At 44.6% G+C, this 24,420-nt stretch overlaps 1 protein-coding gene across 1 annotated transcript; it reads left to right on the forward strand.

Annotated features, from left to right (window-relative positions):
* Positions 1-22,730, forward strand: qtrt1 (queuine tRNA-ribosyltransferase 1). The gene is made up of 10 exons (XM_060854906.1): positions 1-256; positions 1,260-1,328; positions 3,349-3,487; positions 3,915-3,993; positions 6,615-6,730; positions 8,085-8,223; positions 8,539-8,614; positions 13,466-13,575; positions 14,357-14,441; positions 22,136-22,730. The coding sequence occupies exons 1-10, from the start codon at positions 17-19 to the stop codon at positions 22,286-22,288; spliced, it is 1,206 nt and encodes a 401-aa protein (XP_060710889.1). The 5' UTR covers positions 1-16; the 3' UTR covers positions 22,289-22,730.
* Positions 22,731-24,420: the final 1,690 nt, after the last annotated feature.

Here is a 24,420-nt window from a genome sequence, read left to right on the forward strand (position 1 = left end):
CGCTCCCGCCGCCGCCATGTCCCCGGCCCCAGGCCCAGCCTCAGCCTCGGCCCCGCTGCGGGTCCTGAGCCGCCGGGAGTGCCCGGTGAGCCGGGCCCGGCTGCTGCAGCTGGAGCTGCCGCACGGGGAGCTGCAGACCCCGGTCTTTATGCCGGTGGGAACCCAGGGAACCCTCAAAGGCATCGCCGTGAGGCAGCTCGAGGCCCTGGGCTGCAGCATCCTCCTCGGGAACACCTACCACCTGGGGGCGCGCCCGGTGAGGGGGGGGGGAGAGCTGGGGGCGCGCCCGGTGAGGGGGGGGGCTGGGGGCGCGCCCGGTGAGGGGGGGGGGGAGCTGGGGGCGCGCCCGGTGAGGGGGGGGGGGAGCTGGGGGCGCGCCCGGTGAGGGGGGGGGGAGCTGGGGGCGCGCCCGGTGAGGGGGGGGGAGAGAGCTGGGGGCGCGCCCGGTGAGGGGGGGGGGAGAGAGCTGGGGGCGCGCCCGGTGAGGGGGGGGGAGAGAGAGCTGGGGGCGCGCCCGGTGAGGGGGGGGGGGGAGAGAGCTGGGGGCGCGCCCGGTGAGGGGGGGGGAGAGCTGGGGGCGCGCCCGGTGAGGGGGGGGCGGGAGCTGGGGGCGCGCCCGGTGAGGGGGGGGGCTGGGGGCGCGCCCGGTGAGGGGGGGGGCGGGGGCTGGGGGCGCGCCCGGTGAGGGGGGGGGCGGGAGCTGGGGGCGCGCCCGGTGTGGAGGAGGGAGGAGGCGGGGGCGTGCCCGGTGAGGGGGGGGCGGGAGCTGGGGGCGCGCCCGGTGTGGAGGAGGGAGGAGGCGGGGGCGTGCCCGGTGATGGGGGTGGGGCTGGGGGCGCGCCCGGTGAGAGGAGGAGGGGGCTGGGTGCGTGCCCGGTGGGGGGGGAAGGGAGGGGCTGGGGGTGCGCCCGGTGGGGGGGAAGGGAGGGACTGTGGGCGCGCCTGGATGGGGGGAGGGGCTGAGGTGCGCCCGGTGGGGGTGGGAGGGGCTGGGGCGTGTCCGGTGAGAGGGGAGGGGCTGGGGGCGCGCCCGGTGAGGGGCTGGGGGCGCGCCCGGTGAGGGGAGGGGCTGGGGGCGCTCGGTGAGAGGAGGGGGGGGCGCGCCCGTGCCCGGTGAGGGGGGGGGGGGGGTGGAGAGTAGGGTCTGGTGTTGGGGGTAGGGTCCACTGTTCAGTATTTGGGATCTTGCTGTTCCATGTGTTGGTCATCCATTGTATGGGATCTCCAGGCATTTATTCCTAAAGTATGTTTCTCTCCAGGGGCCAGAACTTATCTCCAAAGCCAATGGGCTGCATGGTTTTATGAACTGGAAGAGAGCGCTTCTAACTGTGAGTATGCAACGGAAATATTCAATCAGGGGAAATGTTTGTCCTTTTGAGCCTTTTGTTTTTGGAGCATACAAATTGTTTGAGATATCCATTCACAGCGATGGGGTTAGGGTTCATTTTCCTTTCTGTCGTCCTGAATTCTGCAATCATCTTTAGAGAAGGACAACCATGATAGAGAAGGTGTTGAAATCAGGAAAGAAATCTTGAGTGAACTTCAGCAAGTTACAATTGAGAGGGAAGAGCTTTTAGCAGCATTATGAGATAAATGCCCAGATCCAGATGTTTCCCAAACTTCTGTAAGTGGCCAGGGTGAACAATGCAGGAGGAAAGCCTTAGACCTCAGGTCAATATACACGGACTAATCAGATGGACAGAACTGTGACAAATGAGGGTCAGTCCTGAAAAGTGTGAAGTGATGTGTTTTGAGAGGACTAACAAGGCAATGGTAGGAGCCTCGGTAGTAGACAATAGACAATAGGTGTAGGAGTAGGCCATTCAGCCCTTCGAGCCTGCACCGCCATTCAATATGATCATGGCTGATTATTCCTCATTAGTATCCTCTTCCTGCCTTATCTCCATAACTCTTATTCCACTATCTTTGAGAGCTCTATCCAACTCTTTCTTAAATGAATCCAGAGACTGGGCCTTCACTGCCCTCTAGGGCAGAGCATTCCACACAGCCACCATTCTCTGGGTAATGATTAGAGGGACCAATATGTGCATGTACGTACATCCTGAAAGGAATCGGGAAGGGTAGATAGGGTGGTTAAGAAGGCAGCTGAAAATGTGTTGCTGGAAAAGCGCAGCAGGTCAGGCAGCATCCAAGGAACAGGAAATTCGACGTTTCGGGCATAAGCCCTTCATCAGGCTTATGCCTGAAACGTCGAATTTCCTGTTCCTTGGATGCTGCCTGACCTGCTGCGCTTTTCCAGCAACACATTTTCAGCTCTGATCTCCAGCATCTGCAGAACTCACTTTCTCCTGGTTAAGAAGGCACATGGGTTTTGATCAAGGAGCTGTATAAACATTAGTTAGGTCGCAGCTGGAGTATTATGTGCAGTCACAACGCTATTGGAGGGATGTGTTTGCACTAGAGAGGTTTTCAGGATGCTGCCTGGGATGGAGCGGTTCACCTTATGAGGAGTGTCCATAAAGGCTGGGGTTGCTTTCCTTAAAACAGAGAAGAATGAGGGGATGAAGGGTTTTTATTATTTGTTCATAGGATGCGGGCATCAGTGGCGCCATCAACCGCATTGCTGTGCGTCTGGAGACACGTGGAGACGGATCCCTTTCCTGAAAGGATATTTGTGATTCAAATTGTTTTATGCTGTTCTAGATCTTTTATCTCCGGGTTTCCACAACAATTGACAATAGTAACATGGTCACCATTTGATAAGCTTGTTATTTTCAGATTTTTTTTATTGAATCCAAATCAGCCAAGCTGCCGTGGTGGGATTCAGAACATTAACCTGGGGATCTGGATAGTAGCCTAGTGACATTACCAATGCACCACCCCGACCCCATAGGTGGACAAAGGTGAGGGTCATCAGTCTGATAGACCAGAAGAAATGTTTCCCCTTAGTATTTAGATGAATATGAGGTTGAGGGCCATGTACTGGAAATGGGACTAGTGTCGTCAGATATTTGGCGACTGGCCAGAAATAATGGGCTGAAGGCCCTTTTTGTTGTAAAATTCTATGAATCTATAAGCTAACAGCAATGATCAATCTATCAATAAGTCTATGACACCACTCACACTCGCACTCAAATAACGATCAGTCTGTTGTACAAACCAAACCCTTCTTTCTGATTCAAAAAGTCCTTCAGTTTTCATATACTGTGTGTATAGGGCGACCCTGAATCCTCCTATTTTGTACTGGTTAGCTACTCGCTGATATTAAATACCTCCTTGTGCAAACCTGATAGGATCCCAGAATTGCATGCCCTGAATATGGTTGTTTGGCTTGGTCTTCTCCTGGATATTTTGAGAGTCTGCTGTTTTGTATCCTTCTCCCTGCAGGACAGTGGTGGGTTTCAGATGGTCTCTTTAGTGGAATTGGCTGAAGTAACAGAACAAGGAGTACGATTCTCTTCTCCTTATGATGGAAAGGAAATTCTTCTGACACCTGAAAAATCGATTGAAATACAGAATGCTCTTGGTAACCAGTGTTTAATCCTAATCCTAATACAATAGTCAGGTATAGCCGTAAGAAGGCTGAGGAGGTGTGGGGTTGCAAAAGTTGGGGTGGAGGTCGGGGGAGCATGTGGTTGAGATTGTGTTCAGCTAGGCGAGAGATTGCAATAGGGTGGGGCTCGTGAAGGGAGCGGGGTGGGGGTTGGTGGGGGGGTTGGGGAGGGTTGGGGAAGGGAGGTGGAGGGAGGGGATGGGGAAAGGGGCAGGGATGGGTTGGGGAGGGGGCGGGTGTGGGTGGGGAGGTCGAGGGAGGGCATGTGGGCAAATGCAAGGGTAATGTGGGCACGGTTATGGTGAAGGGGGAGTGTACGTTCGGTCAGGGTTGTGCGGGAAGTGTGCGTGCAGTGTTTCCGTCGTTCCTAATTGTTATATTTCTATCAATGCTGCGTTAGGTTCAGACATCATGATGCAGTTGGACGATGTTGTGAGCAGCACAGTGTCGGGGCCGAGAGTTGAGGAAGCCATGTACAGGTTGGTGAGAATGATGCATTCATAAGTGTTAGTGTCACATAGCTCAGCCTCCAGTAATTCCTTCAAAACCGACACTCACTAACAGTGCCCTCCCTCCCTCCCATAAGGATTTACTAATCAAGAACAATCTATCTTTGTCTTGAGTGCCTTGGCTTCTGCAGCTTTCTGTGGCAGAGAGTTCCATGGATTCACCACCCTGCAGCTGAAGAAATTCTTCCTCATCTTGGTTAGATGGGGTATCCTTTCGGTGTGCTCTTGGTGTCTTAGCCTCTGCTACTATTGGAACCATCTTGTCCACATCTACTGTATCCAGGTGTCTTAGGAATGCAATGACCTCCCAACCCCCCCCCACCCAGTTCTCCCAGTTCATCATCCTTCTGAACTCCATTGAATGCAGACTCGGAACCCTCAACTGCTTTCATTTGACAAGCCCCTTCATCCTTAGGATCATTTTTATGTAACTCCTCACATATAGGCCAAAGCTGCTGCTAAACCATTCCAAATGCAATCTGACCACAGCCTTATACAGCCTCAGCAGTACATTCCTGGTTTTGAATTCAGGCCCCCTCAAAATGAATGCTAACAATGCATTTGCCTTTCTAACTGCCAACAGAACCTACATGTTAACATTAAGAGAATCTTGAACTATAACTGCTTAGTGCCTTTGTGCTTCAGATACCTGAGGCCTTTTCCCATTTAGAAAATAGCCTACACCTCTATTCTTCCTACCAAAGTGCAAAACCTCACGTTTTCTCACATTGTACTCCATCTGCCACTTCTTTGTCCACTTTCCAAGTCTGACCGGGTCCTGCTGCAGCCTCCCTGCCTCGTCAACACTATCTGCCTCCCCACTTACCTTTGTAATCTATAAGTTTATGAGCATTGCCCTAGGTTCCTTTATCTGGATTGTTAATGTATTATACATAACTCTTGCCATTGCTGCTCTGCTGTCTTCTCTGCCAATCAACTCTGGACAGCTCCTCCCTCCTGTCTTTATAGTTGCCTTTACTCAATAGTACACCACTACATCTGATTCAATATTCTCCCTCAAACTGCAGGGTGAATTCTATCTTGTTATGGCCACTACCACTGAGGTTCCTTCACGTTAAGATCCTTAATCAAGTCTTCCACATTACACATCAAATCCAGCATTGCCCGTTCCCTTGTGAGTCTATCACAAGCTGCTCCAAAAAGAAATTTTGTGGATATTTCTACAAATTCCTTTTTTGGGATCTGCTGATTTTTCCAACCTGATTTCCACAGTCCACCAGTATGAAGTCCCCCCATGATTATTGTAATAGTGCCCTTCTTAATACCTTTTCTATCTCCCCAGATTTATTTTCTGCCCCACACCTGACTCTACTAGGATGCCTGTAGATTTCTTTGTGGTTCTTCAGCCTGACCCATGGCCTTCTGACCTATGTTGCCTCTAGCTGTTGATTTAATTTCATTTCTTTCTGACAAGGAAACTTTCTTTCTTATTTCTATCCCCGAGCCCCTACACCTCTGATACTAACAACATCGTATTCACCAACTTTAATCTGTGATACAAGCTCATTTACCTTATTTCAAGCACTGTGTGTGTTTAAGTACAGTACCCTCAGTCCAATATTGACTGCTCCCCTTTTCTTAGTTGTCTCCTTATCAGCTGTACCTGATTCGAATCCTGACTCTTTCCATACTGTGATCTATTATCCTTCCCAGTCTCTCTCTCTCTCTCTCTCTACCTCCCAGTCTCTCTCTCTCTCTCTCTCTCTACCTCCCAGTCTCTCTCTCTCTCTCTCTCTCTCTCTCTACCTCCCAGTCTCTCTCTCTCTCTCTCTCTCTACCTTCCAGTCTCTCTCTCTCTCTCTCTCTCTCTCCCATTCTCTCTCTCTCTCTCTCTCTCTCTCTCTACCTCCCAGTCTCTCTCTCTCTCTCTCTCTCTCTACCTCCCATTCTCTCTCTCTCTCTCTCTCTCTACCTCCCATTCTCTCTCTCTCTCTACCTCCCAGTCTCTCTCTCTCTCTCTCTCTCTACCTCCCAGTCTCTCTCTCTCTCTCTCTACCTCCCAGTCTCTCTCTCTCTCTCTCTACCTCCCAGTCTCTCTCTCTCTCTCTCTCTCTACCTCCCAGTCTCTCTCTCTCTCTCTCTACCTCCCAGTCTCTCTCTCTCTCTCTCTACCTCCCTGTCTCTCTCTCTCTCTCTCTCTACCTCCCAGTCTCTCTCTCTCTCTCTCTCTCTACACCTCCCTGTCTCTCTCTCTCTCTCTACCTCCCAGTCTCTCTCTCTCTCTCTACCTCCCAGTCTCTCTCTCTCTCTCTCTCTCTCTACCTCCCAGTCTCTCTCTCTCTCTCTCTCTCTCTACCTCCCTGTCTCTCTCTCTCTCTCTCTCTCTCTCTACCTCCCTGTCTCTCTCTCTCTCTCTCTCTACCTCCCAGTCTCTCTCTCTCTCTCTCTCTCTACCTCCCAGTCTCTCTCTCTCTCTACCTCCCAGTCTCTCTCTCTCTCTCTCTCTCCCATCTCTGTCCTTCTGCTTCCCTCCACTTCTGTCTTTTTCACCATCTTTCTCACTCTCTCTCTCCTTGAGTCTGTGCCTGTCTGTTATATTGAGTGACAGTAATTATATTGGTGTCTCTTAGGTCTATTCGCTGGTTGGATCGCTGCATTGCAGCAAATAAGAACCCTGAGCAACAGAATCTGTTTGCTATTATTCAGGGCGGCCTGGATGCTGAACTGCGTAAGAAATGTCTGACAGGTGCGACGTAGATCTCCACTTTTCTGCTGATCTATGATATTAGCTGGAAAACCTCTTCTGTCTTATGTAAAAACCACACTTTTTAATTTTTCTATTATTTTGGATTATGGATGAAAATAGGAACAGGATTGTTTTAAACTAAGGAAACTGGAAGTACTTTTTAAAAATTAGTGACTGGAACTCATTGAAAGTTGTGTTTACAGTGCTGCTTGGTTTAATCACTGGGGGAAGATGTATTAGATGCCATGGCACCAGGGACGTGTGCAGAGTAAGATAGTTGCTGATTGGTTTGTGCAGTTGGAAGTCCGACATCATCAGCATGACGACCGCCCCGATTGGCTCTGGGAAGGCGATCAATTTGTTACATTACAGGGAGAGAAACTTCAGGCTGCAGCAACACAGAGTTCTCTCTCTCTCTCTCTCTCTGTCTGTCTGTCTCTCTTTCCCCCCCCCTCCCAATCAACCTTTGCAGTGAAGTAACCAAAGACAGGACGACAGCCAGTTGCTGTTGCCCATAACTAATAAGTGAAAGGCTTTACAATTAGGGTATAAAACACCCTTTGTGTTCTGCAAATAATTGAAAGAATCTGGAAAAGATCTTGGATAACAAAAAGGTAATGTCATTGGATCCTGTCAACTGGTGCTATGAAACTGTGATTCCCTGGCATTTTCTTCCCTCCAGTGAAGACCATATCTTCTTAATTTTCTGTTTGTGCTTTTTCTGTTGAGAAAATAACTATTTTGAATGCAAAGGTTTTTGGAAGGGTTGTTGCATGTTAGAAAACAAGTTACCTGAAGCTAATTGTAAATGCTGTTTACTCTGCTGTAGAATCAAGTGTAGGGAAAGACTCCTTACAGATGAGCTGGAGCCACGTGGCTGTGTATGAGTGGAGATTCAGCCAGTAACAAGTAGCTGATTGGTCTGTGGAATGGTGTTCTGCCTGCCAACAACAATGTGATTGGCTCCTAAGTACCTAAACAAATTGGGGTGAGAGTGTTCAGTCAGAATTTGTTGGATTTTCAGAAGTGGAGGAGCTGTTGAGTATCTCAAACCTGAAGATAGTCAGTTTATTTTCCCTCATATGTTACTATGAACTGTGATTTTTAATTAACATTTATGCATGTGAGCCAGTCACCCTGTGCCTCCTACAAACTAGTGAAAGTGTATGGAGAAGGATGATTGAGAAGCAGCGTTCTCATTAGGAAAAGCATCACTTCAGCAAAGCCTGTAGATCAGGACCCCAGATATAAATTGTGAATAGACAGGGTCTTGGAGTCATTGGCTTTGCTGTCTCTCAGCCTATTACTGGTCACTGCATTTCTTAACACTTTTCTGTTTGCTTTATGATTTCAGAGATGATTAAGCGTGATGTCTCTGGATTTGCCATTGGGGGACTGAGTGGCGGGGAAGAGAAGGATAATTTCTGGAGAATGGTGACACTCAGCACAGAGCATCTCCCACGAGAGAAGCCACGCTACCTGATGGGAGTGGGGTACTCATTTATCTATGCTGTGCTCACCCTCTATCTGTGTCTTCTGCTTGTCTATGCTGCGGCTCCCGTTCCTCTGTGTTGCTCTGTTTGTCTATGCTGTGCCCACCCTCTGTCTGTCTGTATTGCACACAATCTCTGTCTGTCTCTATGTGGAGTGCGAAGGAGGAGGTATCGTTTTGGTTGTTATGAATCTCCCAATGTTTTGTACCCACCTTGTCACCATGTGCATACACCAGTAGATGGCAGTGTGATGCCTAAAGACATACAACTGCACAATGTTTATTTACGGTCTCTGTTCTTCTCTTTCATCCCCAGATATGCAACAGATCTTGTGGTTTGTGTGGCTCTGGGTTGTGACATGTTTGATTGTGTGTTTCCCACACGGACAGCGGTAAGAATTCTGGGTATTCAGTGACGTTTCTAACTGGTGGAGTGCCATAGGGATCAGTTCTGGGGCAAAGTTATTTTTCAATGTATGTTGATGACTTGGACGAAGCAAGATAATGTATTGTTGCCAGGTTTCCAGATGATACAAAAGTAGGACGACCGATAGAGTATCTAGAGGGATTTTGAGAGATTAAGTGGATGGGAAAATGTGAGTCTATGCACTTCAGCAGGAAGAATAGAAGAGCTGGATATTATTTAAATGGAGAAAGACTGCAGAAAGCTGCAGCATTGTGGAGTTTGGGGATTCTTCCCCATGAGTCACAAAAAGCTAGCATTCAAGTTCAGGGAAGATAAATTGAATGAAGGAGAGGGAGTAAAAAAATTAGGGAAGCCTTGTTATAAGCACTATCTAAACACACCTAGAATACTGTGAATAGTTTTGGTCCTGTTACCTCAGGAAAAATCTCCTGGCATTGGATGCAATCAAGAGAAAGTTCACAGCCGTACTGCGGGAGGACTCATCCAGCAAGGCCAAATGGGGAACACTCAAATAGGAAGGATGCAGTCATTTTAATGGCGTTGTACTACAGGCCTCCCAACAGCCAGCGGGAGATAGAGGAACAGATAGATGGGTGGATTATAGAAAAATGTAAAAAGACAGGATTATTGTGATGGGTGATTTTAATTCCCCCTGTATTGACTGGGATTTCCTTAGTGCAAGGGGCTTGGATGAGGGGGGATTTGTTAAGTGCATCCAGGAGGATCCCTTAAAACAATGTGCACATAGTCCAACTAGGAAAGGGGTCATACTAGACCTGGTATTGGAGAATGAGCCCAGCCAGGTGATCGAAGTTTCAGTGGCCATAATTCTGTAAATTTAAAGTTACTTATGGATAAGAGTGGTCCTTGGATGAGAGTATTAAATTGGGGTAAAGCTAACCACCATAACATTAGACAGAAACTGGAGAATGTATGCTGGGGCCGCTGTTTGAGAGTAAATCCACATCTGACATGTGGGATCTTTTAAAGGCCAGTTGCTAAGTGTTCATGACCAGCATGTTCCTGTGACAATGAAGGATAAGGATGGCAAGATTCAGGAACCGTGGATGACCAGAGGAACTCAGAGCTTAGTCAAAAAGAAAAAAGAGGTATATGTAAGGTTTCAGAAACTGAAGGCGGGCAGAGCCTGCAGGAAATAACACAAGTATGGAATTAGGAAGTTAAAAGGGCCGTGAAATGTCTTTGGCAAACAGGATTAAGGAAAGGTGTTTTATACATATAAGGAAAAAGAAGTTGGCCAGGGAAAAAATAGGTGCACTGAAGGGTAAAGGAGGAGGAAGTGAGTGAGATCTTTAACAAAGGTAACTTTGCGTCGGTATTCACAAAGGAGAAGGACGTTAGTCTGGAGAAGAATGTTGATATTCTGGGCATGTCAGTATTAAAAAAAGAAAGCGCTGCATGATTTCAAATGCATTTAGATAGCTCCAGTCAGGTCCTATGGACTTGTCTGTGTGAGAACGCTGAGAATTGCAGGTGAAGAAATTGCTGGGACCTTTGTATCCTCTTTAGTCACAGGAGAGGTCCCAGAAGACTAGACAGTAGCCAACAATTTTCCTTTGTTTAGGAAGGGCAGTGGGGGTAATCCAGGAAATTACAGGGCTCGTGAGCCTTACATCAGTGGTAGGAAAATTATTGGAGAAGATTCTTAGGAGTAGGGCTTATTTACATTTGGGAAAAATATGGACTTATTAATGATAGGCAGCGTAGCTTTGTGTGGGGAAACATTTGAGGTTTTTGAGGAAGTGACAAAGATTATTGATGAGGGCAGGGCAGTAGATATTGTCTGAAAATGTGTTGCTGGTTAAAGCACAGCAGGTCAGGCAGCATCCAAGGAACAGGAAATTCGACGTTTCGGGCCAGAGCCCTTCATCAGGAAGGAAATTCGAAACGTCGAATTTCCTGTTCCTTGGATGCTGCCTGACCTGCTGTGCTTTAACCAGCAACACATTTTCAGCTCTGATCTCCAGCATCTGCAGACCTCACTTTTTACTAGTAGATATTGTCTATCTGGGCTTTAGCAAGATGTTTGACAAGGTCCCTCATGGCAGACTAATACAAAATGTGAAGTCATATGGGATCCCCGGTGAGATGGTAAGATGGATACGGAACTGGATTGTTTATAAACAGAGTATGGTGGAAGGTTCTTTTTTAGATTGGAGATCTGTGATCAGTGGTGTTCTACAGAGATCCGTGCTGGAACCCCTGTTGTTTGTTTCATGTATAAATGATTTAGACTGGTCTGATTAGTAAGTTTGTGAACAACACAAAGGTTGGGGAGCTGCAGATAGTGAGGAGGATTATCAGAGGATACAGCAGGATATAGATAAACTGGAAACCTGGGTGGAGAAATAGCAGATCGAGCTTAATCTGGACAAATGAGGTGATGTATTTTGGAAGATCTAATACTGGGGGTTAATGCACAAATGGGAAATGGCAGAACCCTTATTAGCACCAACATACTGAGGGATCTAGGCATCCAGGACCACAGTTCCCTGAAAGTGGCAGCTCCACAAGTGGATAGGATGGTAAAGAAGGTAAACAATACGCTTACCTTCATTGGTCAGCGCGTAGAGTATAAAAATTGGCAACTCATGTTGCACTTGTATAGAACTTTAATGGGGCCACATTTGGAATATTGTGTACAGTCTTGGTTGCCATACTGCCAGGTGGTTGTGCCCGCTTTGGAGAGGGTACAGAAATGGTTTACTAGAATGTTGCCTGGTTTGGAGGGGATTAGCTATGAGGGGAGGTTGGACAAACTGGTTTTGTTGCCACTTCAATGTTGAAGAATAGGGGACAACCCGATAAAAGTTTACAAAGTTATGAGAGGCCTGGATAATGTGGGTAGTCAGTCTTTCTTCCCAGAGTAGAGATGCCAAATACTAGGGGACGCAGGCTTAAGGTAAAAGGAGTAAGTTTAAAGGAAATGTGAGGCAAGTGTTTTTACACAGAGGGTGGTAAGTGCCTGAATGTGCTGCCAGAGGAGGTGGTGACAGATGTATGAATAGGTAGGGAACAGAGGGATATGGACAACATCGAGGCAAAAGATGTTTGGTTTAGAAAGGCAGCATGTTGTCTTGCTGTTCTTTGTTCACAAGGCAGATTCCGAGTTTGGAGGGATGTTTGAGGAGAGGTTGAGTAGCTGGATGGTGCTCATTGAAGTTTGGAAAAATGAGAGGAGACTTGACTGAAATGTACAAGATTCTAAGAGGACTTAACAGTAGATTTGGAAAGGTTGTTTCTCCCTAGGACCAGAGGACCTAATCTCGGAGTAAGGAATTACCCATTAAGACAGAGAAGAAGAAGATTTTTGTCTGAGGCTAGTGAGTCTGTGAAATTCTTTACTCCGGAGAGCTCCTGAGCCTGCGTCACTGTGTATATAAAAGGCTGAGAGCGGCAGACTTTTAATTCGTAATGGTTATGTGGAGTTGAGGATTATCTGCTCAGTGATGATCTCATTGAATGGTAGAGCTGACTCAATGGCCTGAATAGCTGACTTCTGGTCCTGCCTCTTTAGGTCTTCAAATTCTTTCATTTGTAGCATTGGCAAACCTGCCCAGTTGGACATGGAATCCTTTGAGATGTGCAGATGTGATTATGTCAGTGTTTCTGTTCAAAGAGCATATTTTTACAGAATTGTGTGAAGCAGGTATTGTTTTCATGTGTTGGCATGGGGAGAGAATGATCTCTGCCCAGACAGTGTTCAGGATCTGCAGGAGAAACCTCTAAAGGATGTGGTTTGGAGTTGAATGGAGCAATTTTGCATGGTGTAACAGGAGGTCTATCTAGAAACGAATAACTATGAATTTAAGCTGCATGAGATTGGCAGAGAGAAACTGAGAATGGATCATATCATCTCTGCTAGCTCAGTTAAAAGTTCAAGCTAAATGATTCTTTTTAAATATGTTCATGAGATGTGGGTATCACTGGTTAGACCATCATTATTGCCTACCCTGAAATACCCTTGAGGATTATTATGAATGGCTGTAGTCCATGTTGTGCAGGTAGAATCATACTGTTGTCATGGACGGAGATCTAGGATTTTGATTTATTGACAGAAAAGGAATGGTGACATATTTCCAAGTCAGGATGATGTGTGCGTTGGAGAAGAATTTGCAGATGGTGGTGTTCCTATGTATCTGTTGTCCCTGTCCTTTTAGATGGTCATAGGTTTGGAAGGTGCTGCCAAAGGAGCCTTGGGTGAATTTCTGCAGTGCATCTTGAAGGTGAAGTACAGTGGTGCTACTGAGCATTGGTGGAAGGAATGAATGTTTGTGGATGTGGCACTTGTTCTGGAGAAGACCAGACCCTCTCGAAATACATTAGGAAATTAGCTTTTAAAATTTAATGTCAGGTGCTGTGTCCCAGATGTAATTTGATTGGTTAAACTACTCAACATTAAGGAAAACACAGTTTATTTAAATACTATAGTTAAAATATAGCAAAGAACAAGTTGGAATAACTTAATTCTATTGGAAAATGTAACAGAATAATAGATACTCTAACAATCACTAATTAACAAATTAACTGATGTGTACTTGTTCAAATGCTGCTTCAAAGTCAAGAGTGGTCACTCTTGCTTCACCTGTCTTGGTAAATATTTCGGATCTGGCTGTTGGGACTTTCCAGTTAGTTGTGCACTGGTTTTTAGGATAGGGGGAAGCCAGAGTCAGGAATGATGTTCAACCCATTATGGGGCTTTAGGTCATCTCTGAGCTGCTAGCCTTGTCACTGAAGATGCTGTTACTTACCTGCTTCAACACTGCAGTCTAATCTCTCCCCTCTGATTTCTCAGCGATTTGGGTCCGCACTTGTTCCTTGGGGATCTCTGCAACTGAAAAACAGGCAGTATGCCAAGGATTTCAAACCCATCGATGAGGATTGCGACTGTCCGACGTGTAAGAGGTAGGAAAGATGGCTGATCCTTCTTATCATCTCAGATCAACTGCTGGACATCTTTATTACTGTGGATGAAGTATCTGTCTTTTAGCTTTGAAGGTAATGCAGTTAGCCATTATCCCCGAGTTAGGAATAGAAAACTCTTGCACATCATCCAGATGGTCATAGGTTTGGAAGGTGCTGCCAAAGGAGCCTTGGGTGAATTTCTGCAGTGCATCTTGGAGATTAAGTACAGTGGTGCTACAGAGCATTGGTGGAAGGAATGAATGTTTGTGGATGTGGCACTTGTTCTGGAGCAGACCAGACCCTCTCGAAATACTTTAGGAAATTAACTTTTAAAATTTAATGTCAAGTGTTGTGTTCCAGATGCAATTTGATAGGTCAAACTACTCAACATTAAAGAAAATGCAGTTTATTTAAATACTAGTTAAAATACAGCAAAGAAAACTATATCTGTGTGGTAATCGGGTGCAACAAGATTAAATTCTGCTGTGATGCTCTCCGTTGTGGAATTCCTTGTGTGGGCGTAACATGGAGAGGAGGCAACTGTGACAAATTATTGAGGGCTGTTATTCCAGTCAGGTAGAGAGTCGTAAAGGCCCATCGAATTTGCACCAATTAAAAGTAACCACCTAACTATTCTAATCCCATTTCCAGCACTTGCTCAGTGGTGCCTTTGTGGGGAACAGCGATGTTGGTGCCAGAATTTTGCAGAAAGCCAGCAATATTGTTGGTGGTATTGGTGTCAGAGGGGTTGCCGTCTAACCTGCTGTCCTATGTTTGTCAGGTACACTCGAGCATATCTACACGCCCTGTTCAGGAGTGACACTGCTGCCCTCCATCACATCACCATCCACAACATTGCCTACCAGGTGAGGAAGCTGTACTCTATCTCACCCTATGTTGGACATGTCTGGATTGTTTCATCAGGAGGGTGACGAGGAGTCTTGACTTTCAGTTGAAGAAGAGCGAGCTTATCTTTATATTTAACATCGTGCTGTACCTATCCTGGGAGAGTTTGATGTGAACAGTGTAGTGCGTGCTTTACTCTATATTTAACCCCTTGCTGTACCTGTATTGAAACTGTTAGATAGGGACAGTGAGGAGGGAGCTTTACTCTGTTTGAGAGAGTAGATGGAGCTTTACTTTCAGTTTAAAAGGGTAAAGGGAGCTTTACTCTGTATCTAGCCCTGCATTGTTCCTGACCTGGGAGTGTTTGACGGAGACACTGTAGAGAAAATTTTACTTTAAATTGAAAGGAGTAGAAGGAGCTTTACTCTGCATTTTACACGTGCTGTACCTGTCTTTGATATGTTTTTGTGCTTTGATTTAAGCACTTGGGCATGAAGATCCCTCTGTGATTTCACCATTTAAACAATGCACTTTTATTCTTCCTGCCAAAATGGATAATTTTACATTTTCTAACATGATACTTCATCTGTCGGATCTTTGTCCACTCAATCCAACCGATGTTTATTTTGATGAGGCTTCCTTACCTCTGTGTTTACACCTTGCTTTCTAATCTATCTTTGTTGCTCAATTTGCTGATGACACCATGTACCTTCTGCCGTCCCTTTATTCAAATCATTTACATAAATTGTAAACAGTTGAGGGCCAGTACTAATCCTGGGGCATATCTTTCATTACATCTTGTCATTCTGAGAAAAGAACTATTTCTGCTGACTGTCTGCTCAGAGGAAGCAAGACAATCTTCTGTCCATCCCAATATGCTCCCCCTTACACAATAAACTTTCTGCAGTAACCTTTGTTAAGATATTTTATCAGGATACCTTCTACAAGTACAATATTTCTACTGGTTTCCCTTTTTCCACAGTATGTGTTCCATCAGATCAGTTAAACATGACTTCCATGAATCTAGGAATTTAAAAAAAAATTAAAACCAATGGATCAACACTCTCACCAGTCACTTTTTAAAACAAAACCTATAAAGAAATTGGAGAAGTTAGGCCATTCAGCCCATCAAATCTACTCTGCCATTCAATCATGGCTGGTAAGTTTCTCAACCTCATTCTCTTGCTTTCTCCCCTTGACATTCAAGAACCTCTCTATCTCTATATACTCAATGACCTGGCCTCCACAGCCTTCTGTGGCAATGAATTCCATAAATTCCCCACTCTCTGGCTTATCTCTGTTCTAAAAGGTCTTCCCTTTACTCTAAGGCTGTGCCCTCGGGTCATAGTCTCCTCTGTCAATAGAAACATCTTCCCAGCATCATCTCCGGCCAGGCCATTCAGTATTCTGTATGTTTCAATTAGATCCCCCCATATCCTTCTGAACTCTATCGAGTATAGACCCACAGTTCTTACGTGTTACTCACATGCTAAGCTTTTCATTCCTGGGAGCATTCTTATGAATCTCGTTTGAACATGCTCCAGGGCCAGTACATCCTTCCTGCAGCCTCCCTCCCACCTCAATGCTACTTATCCGTCTACCTATCTTTGTATCGTCTGCAAACTTAGCCTCATCTGGTTCGTTAATGTATAAAGTGAGAAGTTGTGGTCCCAACACTGAGCCTTGTGGAACACCACTTGTCATTGGCTGCCATCCTGAAAAGAACCCTTTTATCCCAAATTTCTGCCAGACAGCCAAGCTTCTATCTGTGCTAGTATCTTGCTTGAACACCATGGGCCCTTATCTTACTCAGTAGTCTCCTGTGCAGCAACTTGTAATAGGTCTTCTTGAAAGTCCAGGGAAATAATATCCATTGGCTGTTCTTAGTCTAACCTGCTCATTACATCTTCAAAGAATTCCAGCAGATTTGTCAGGTATGACCTCCCGGTGATGAAACCATGCTGACTTTGCCCTATTTTACCAAGTATTCAGAAATCTCATTCTTCATCATGGATTCTAGGGTCACCATGTTGTACTTGCCAATTCTGACACTGCTCCACAAGCTCATTTGCCTTATTCCTTATTCTGCATGAATTCCGATATAACACCTTCAGTCCTGTATTAACTGTCCCAATGATTATCATTGGTTTGTGCTTGATGTTTGATTGCTAACCCTTTCCAAACACACTATCCTATTTGTATCTGTGCTGGAGACTTTAAGAACCTCTCCTGAGTTCTGCACTCTTACCTTCGGCTTTTCTAATTTCCCCCATAACTGCCCCCCACCTCCCTGTCTACAGCCCAGGTTTTGCAATTTGCTCAGATTCTGGTCCCAGCACGGTTCAAATGAAGACTGTCCAATTGGAACAGGTCCGTTTTTCCCCAGTATTGGTTTTAATGTCCCATGAATTCAAACCTGTTTCTCCCACACCAATCTTTAAGCCATGCATTTCCCTTCTTAATTTTATTAATTCTGTGCCAATAAATTCCTGGCTCAGGTAGTAATCCAGAGATTACCTTTTTGATTCTAATTTTTAATTTAGGTCCTAGCTATTCATACTCCTTTAGCAGAATCTCTGCCCTAGTTTGTCCATGTCGTTGGTCCCTACGTGGACCACGACCACTGGATCTTTACCCTCCCACTCCAAGTTCTTCTGCAGCTCAAGTACCAGGCAGGCAACACAACCTTTGGGACTCTAAATCCTGATCACAGAGAACAGTATCTATGCCCCTAACTATACTATTCCCAGTTACAACAACATTTCTCTTCTCTCTCCTGATGTGAGTGGCTCCCTGCACCATGGTGCTGTGGTCAGTTGGCTCATCCTCCCTGCAGTCCCCATTTCTATCCACACTGGGAGCAAAACCTTTGAACCTGTTGGACAAGGACAGGGCTGAGGCTCCTCCAATTGTCTGCTGGATCCCTCTGTGCCTCACTCACAGCCACACTCTCCTGTCCCTGACCGAATTTGAGTTAGTTAGTCCAAGGTCTATGACTGTCCTGAAACAGTGTCCAGGTTACACCCACCCTCCCCTGGTGTGTCATAATGTTTGAGGGTCCGACTCCAGCTCATTGACTCTGAGTCGAAGTTCTTCCAGCAACCAACATTTACAACAGACACGGTCACTAGGAACCACAATGGAATCCAACAGTTCTCACACTATGCAGAAACAATACATCAACTGACACTTCATCCTTATTTTATTTAATTAGTTTTGAATTTGTTCTTAAATTTTTTAACATTTTATATCTCTGCTTATTTTCTCAATCAGAACGCAAATTGTGACCAATAATTTTGAGATGATTCAATTTAACACAGATTCAAATTTAGCATACTCCCTATGAGCCAATCAAATCACAGCCTTCCCAGGCTGCTTTCTGCTCACTCCCACTCAGCTCCTCCTCCAAAGTAAGTTTTTATATCACTTCCCTTCCCAGGATGCTCTCTGCTCGGTCCTGCTCAGGAGCTGGACATGGGACCACAGCTTCATTTATTCAGGACCATTTCCCTGTCTGATTTGTCATTTGAGTTCCTCCTTCCATTTCATGATTTAGACCATAAGACATAGGAGTGGAAGTAAGGCCATTCGGCCCATCGAGTTCACTCTGCCATTCAATCATGGCTGATGGGCATTTCAACTCCACTTACCCGCATTTTCCCCATAGCCCTTAATTCCTCGTGACATCAAGAATCTATCAATCTCTGCCTTGAAGACATTTAGCGTCCCAGCCTCCACTGCACTCTGCGGCAATGAATTCCACAGGCCCACCATTCTCAGGCTGAAGAAATGTCTCCGCATTTCTGTTCTGAATTGACCCCCTCTAATTCTAAGGCTGTGTCCACGGGTCCTAGTCTCCTCACCTAATGGAAACAATTTCCTAGTGTCCACCTTTCCAAGCCATGTATTATCTTCTGCTGCTTCTGGGATGTTACATGCATTCTCTGTGGGAAAGACTGATGGAAAATACCTGTTCACTTCATCTGCTATCTCCTTACTTCCTTTAGCACTCCTTTGGATTGTCCTTTTATAGGAGCAATAGTCTAACTCTGTGCACTTTTTCATACATTTACAGAAAGTTGTGCTAGCTTGTTCTTTTATTCCTGGCTAGCCTTCTCTTCCACACTAATTTTTCTTTCTTGATTTTTCAGTTGTGCTTGTTGTTTTTAATATTCTGTCCATTCTTCTGACCTGCCTCCTATCTTTGTAATTTGTATGCTTCTTCTTTAAGTTTGAAATGTCTTTAACCTATTATAGTTAATCATAGGAAAGATTTTATACTCATTCGAGTGTATCTATTCTGTTCAATTTGAAATATCCTCTTAAATATCTACCACTTCATTTCTGATCTATCTTTTAACATACTTTGTCATGTTACTTTGGCCAGCTATGCTTTCACATTTACTTAGTTGCCCTTATTTAAGTTTAAAATATAATCTTGGACGCACACTCCTCTCTCACAATGCAAAATTGAAGCAGATAATAGTCACTGTACCAGACGTGTCCAGCGTCAGGCAAAACCTCTAAGATCTGTGAAAATGAAACCCAAACATTTTTTGTCAGCCTGCTCATATTTTCCTTAAGCGGGCCCCTCAAAACATCCCGAAATGTTCCATCTGAATGCCTAATGCAATATGTTGTTTACTTTGCTCTCAAATGTAAATAAATTCGAATAAGCCTGCACAAACTCTGCCTTTTAAAAGAAATGATCACTTCAGAAATGCAAGTTAATCATTAACCTCTTCAGACACAGAACAGAACCCATGTGCCACTTTCTTAAAGCCAAACCCCAAAATAAATATTAATATAGATAAATTTTACACCTTACATCACAACCCAACCACTGCAGATTCAAGAGTCATTGTAATGGATTTGAAACATTAACTCCCTTTCTCTTTCCACACATGCTGTCAGACCTGCTGAGTTTCTCCTATTTTTAATGGCTACTTTTATTATAACTCAAACCCCTACCTACTCAGATCATTTCCAATGTTAATACCTTTTTGTTTGGCATTGGCTGTGTACATCTTCCTAAATCCTTGCCCTCATTATTGTTTTTAAAATACTCTCGACTTCCCTAGTTAGGCAAGAACACTGGTCTCTGCACAGTTCAAGTGGAGACTGCCCATCAGTATAGATCCCAACTTCCCCAGTGCGGGTGCCCCTCGCACCAGAATCCACTTCTCCCACACCAGTCTGAGTCATGCATTTATCTCTCGTCTGATTTGCCGAATTAAAATTTTCATATGGCTCATATAATAGTTCAAGAGATTGTTTCTTAATTTGGTCCTGCCTAGATGTCCTGAACCCTGGTCTTGGGTAGATCAGTTGCCTTGGACTGACAGCCTGCTGCATGGAACAGTGTCAGTCCCTCTGACCATACAGCTGCTCATTACATTAAATTCCTTGTTGTTCCTCCTACTTGGATAACTTCCTGTCCCATGGTTCCATGATCATTTAACTCATCCACCCTACAGCACCCATGTTCAAACAAGCTGAAGGAACCTCATATTGACAATTGTAAAGAGTGATGCTCCTGCCCTCTGAGTCCCTTTACATGCCTCACTCACAATCTCTTACTCCTGTCCCTGCAAACTGAACAAATGTTGTCAGTCTCCTGGTACAATGATTTCAGTAACTTCCTGAAGTATCACTGAGCCTATAATTCAGTCTCCAGCTAATAAACTCTGAGCTTAAGCTGTAAACTCCTACTGTAAGTACATTAGCCCTGGATCAAACAAGGTATGTTAGGAGGTCTCTCATATTGTAATTCTGACACATCATTCACCCTAACATAGTGTTCAAACATAATTGATCAAAATTATGAATAGTTATGTTTACTGAGGTTTTAGATATTTTACTAACATTGCCACCAATTGCTATACTATTTAAACCTGTGGAATAGAACATACCATGGTCATTTACCAGGAACTCACCAGATAACTAAGTTAGAGACAAAAAAAAAACTGCAATGCTGGAATCCAGGGTAGACAAGCAGGAGGCTGGAAGAACACACAAGCCAGGCAGCATCAAGAAGTGGAGAAGACACTGGCTGTCATTCTGAAAAGGTTCCTCTTATCCCAAATTCCTGCCAGATAACTTTATCCTCGCTAGTACCTTGCCTCTAACACCATGAGTACCTTACTCAGTAACCTCCTGTGCTGCATCTTGTCATTGGTCTTGAAGTCATCCATTGGCTCTCCTTAGTCTAACCTGCTCATTACTACCTTAAAGGATTCTAGCAGATTTGTCAGGCATGACCTCCCCTTGATGAAACCATGGTGGTGGCAAACCAGGCAGCATCAGGAAATGGAGAAGTCAACATTTCGGGCGTAACCCTTCTTCGGGAGGACCCAAAACGCCGACTTCTCCACCTCCTGGATGATGCCTGGTTTGCCGCCTCCATGGTTTCATCAAGGGGAGGTCATGCCTGACAAATCTGCTAGAATTCTTTTGAGGTAGTAATGAGCAGCCTTCAGATAACTAGCAGCTTCCCCTCTAGTAGAGGAAGACTTAATTCTTAGATGCTGAAATACTTGAGAGGAGAACCTCTTTCCTTTTCCTCCCCCAACTCTTAGTGGTCTTGTAAGCAAGCACTAAGATGATAGTTTTCTATGCTTTTAACACAGAAGGCTTAGCTGACCCAGCTAGAGAGAAACCTGCTTCAGCTACTTTAATGAAGTCTAAATGTATTTGCAGTGGAGACCTTGTTTAAAACTCTGCTTAAATCTGAAACATCAGAAATTAAACTGCAGATTTCAGTTAAATACGAACTCAATACTACAAAAAAAAGTAAAGAGGGTTGGAGGATTTCAGCTATGGGAAGAGGTTGAATAGGCTAGGACAGTTTTCTCTGGAGCATCAAGAAGCTGAGGGGTGACCTTCGAGGTTTATAAAATCATGAGGGGCATGGATAGGGTAAATAGACAATATATTTCCCTGGTGAGAGAGGAGACCAGAACTACAGGGCATTGGTTTAGAGTGGGAAGGGAAACATTTTTTGACAGAGCTAAGGGGCAACATTTACATGCAGAGGGTGGGGTGTGTATGAAGTATGGTGTGTATATGGAATGAGCTGCCAGAGGAAGTGGTGGAGGCTGGTACAATTACAACATTTAAAAGACAACAGAATGGATATATGAATAGGAAGGGTGTAGAGGAATAGATGCTAAATGCTGGCAAAATTAGGATAACTGGTCAGCATGGACGAGTTGGACCAAAGGTATCTGCATAGGCATATGAATAGGAAGGGTTTGGAGGGTTAACAGCTGGGTGCTGGCACTCGATTGGGTTGGGATATCTGGTTGGCCTGGACAAGTTGGACTGAAGAGTCTGTTTTCGTGCTGTACATCTGTGACTCAAACATTCATGGTGCACCTGCCTCAGCTGTGGTATGTTTGTGCTGTCCAGCAAGCAGCACCAATGCACTTGGTGTCTGCTATTTTTTTTCACTTTTGCCAGTTTACTGACTCTTTGGTGCAGGAGGCTTGATTAATCATGAGTATTGAGGTTTAGTTTACAATAAAGAGCATTTACCCTACTTGTATTTATATGTTCTAAAGAGGAAGCCTAGCTGCTTCCCTATCCTTGTAATGTTGGCACTATTGGGAATACCCAGAACATCTGGCTCAACCATGCTGCATCATTTCATGCTCCTCGCAGGTGTCTTGGAGTTGGAACAATACTTTTAAAAGCATTTAATTGTGTTTTACAGTTGAACCTGATGTGCTCAATTCGTGAGAGTATTCGGCAGGGACAATTTCCAGTCTTCATTCAGCAGTTCATGAAGCGAATGTATGGAAGTAAAGAGCAATACCCACGCTGGGCTGTTGAAGCACTCAGCACTGTTAATGTTCAACTGGAATAGAGGGACTGGCACACCTATTACTGTACCAAGGTGAGAGACTCACCAAGGAAAGGGACACTCTCCATTGTGTGCTGGAGCCTGTGACCTCTTGCACTCACCCATGTTTGTGTTGCTAGCTGTGTAATTTGTTCTAGGATCAAATGATTTTTAATACATTGAAACATGTGACAGCAGCTCTTTTATCCATCATGTGATCCTGCCTCCAGATATGTGCTGATCCTGGGCAGTCTGCCTGAAGTTCATGCTGAAGCCAGAATCCTTATTATTAGCTTCAATTCCTGTACCCTTTTTCCAGTGTGTCCTAAAAGTGTCTAAAAGTCTGAAGTAGAGAACCTTGTAAGAGTCACAAACTGGATAATAAATAGGGAACAAAAGGACAAGATATTCTTAACGTGAACTCATTTATGTCTCATTAAAACAGCTACTGGTTATGAATACAAAACTTTATTTTTGAAGTAAATTTCATTCGAGGAAACACTGACTTCCTGCAAAATTCCTATAAACATGCCATTGCAACCTCTGTTGTTCCCCTGGCTTTGTTCTATATCCTTTACACCTTGTCCTATTTCCATCAATTAAAAACAAGAAATTAATTCACATTTAAATACAAACTATATTAGATGAGATTATCAGAGAAAGTATGTTCAAAAAGAGCACAGGGTAATAAATTTCCAGCAGAACTTGACCACCTTCAGTATTGTGAAGTCATTAGCTTCAGAAGATATTCCTCCTCGTCTCTAAACTGGTGCCTCTTTGTCCAGAGACGATGCCCTCTTGTCCGATGCTCCCCCATGAGGGGAAAACACCTTCTCAACATTTATCCTATCAAGCTCCTTAAGAATCTGATACACTTCAATGCGAGGTGATTACATTGGAGTTTAGGAACGAGTCCAAAGCTGTTTCACCTTTGCTGATAAGACAGTTCCTCTATACTAGGATCATCCTGGTGAATCTTCTTTGAACTGCTTCCAATGAAATAAAGCTTTCCTTAAATAAGGGAACCAAAACTGTCACAGTATTCCAGCTGTGTGGACTCATCGGCACCTATACTCCCAACAAGGGCCAACAATCCATTAGCATCCCAAGTCTTTTCATGCAGGGAGTGGTGCATGCATGGAATGAGCTGCCAGAGGAAGTGGCGGAGGCTGGTACAACTACAACAAAAGGTCTGTATCCACGTTGTACAGTGTTTATTAGTATATCTGTGAACTGTTCATATTCCTCTATAGTTACTCACTCACTTTTTCCCCCTGTCCTTTTGAATCAGGGTGTCATTGGCAGTTTCCAAATCTTCTGGTGTTTTTCCAGAATCTAAGGATTTTTGGAAATCTACAACCATTTCTGTAGCAACTCTTTTAGGAACAGAGTAACGTAAGCTATCAGGGCCAGGGGGTCTTACCTGCACCATTAATTTGTATAATACTACTTCTCTGGTGAGAGTACTTAATTCCTCTCCAGTATTCTTTAGTATTATAGAATGTTCACTCGGACCTCTTCTTAAAAATATTTTTAAAGAAGTTGTTATTGTCAGTTTTATATTCTGTGCTAGTTTGCCCTCAGTTTGTTTTTAATCCTCTGGCTGGAATTTGAATTTATTCCAGTTCTTGGGACTATCACTGACTTTTGCTTTACATGCTTTTTCTTTCAAGTTGGTACTCTCCTTTCTTGGTGAATCATGTTTGGTTTATACAGCTCAGAATCTTTCTTCCTTAAAGATTTTTTTTGCTGACAGTCATGAATTACTTACCTAAACATCTATCACTCCTGCTGCCCAATTCACAAAACTCCAACTTCATTTCATTGTATTTCCCCATATTTAAGTTAAACTCGCTCTTAAACTGAAAATTGAATTCTATTCTGATATGGTGATTACTTCCTAGGGGATCGCAATTGAGATCATTTATTAAATCTGCCTCATTATTTCATTACCAAGTCCAGGATAGCCAGCCGCCTGACACAGGAGATCCCCTGATTTACAAACATCAGATTTATGAACACTTGTACTTACGGGGTGTAATTTTAAAGACATGACATCCAGGAATTTTCTGTAATTATGAAGAGCTGCTTTATATTGTCCTGTATTGTATTCTGTCGTGTATAAATTGACTTGCTAACGGAGTCCAGAATGTAAC

This window comes from Hemiscyllium ocellatum, chromosome 45, assembly GCF_020745735.1.
Source record: "Hemiscyllium ocellatum isolate sHemOce1 chromosome 45, sHemOce1.pat.X.cur, whole genome shotgun sequence".
Taxonomy (NCBI): domain Eukaryota; kingdom Metazoa; phylum Chordata; class Chondrichthyes; order Orectolobiformes; family Hemiscylliidae; genus Hemiscyllium; species Hemiscyllium ocellatum.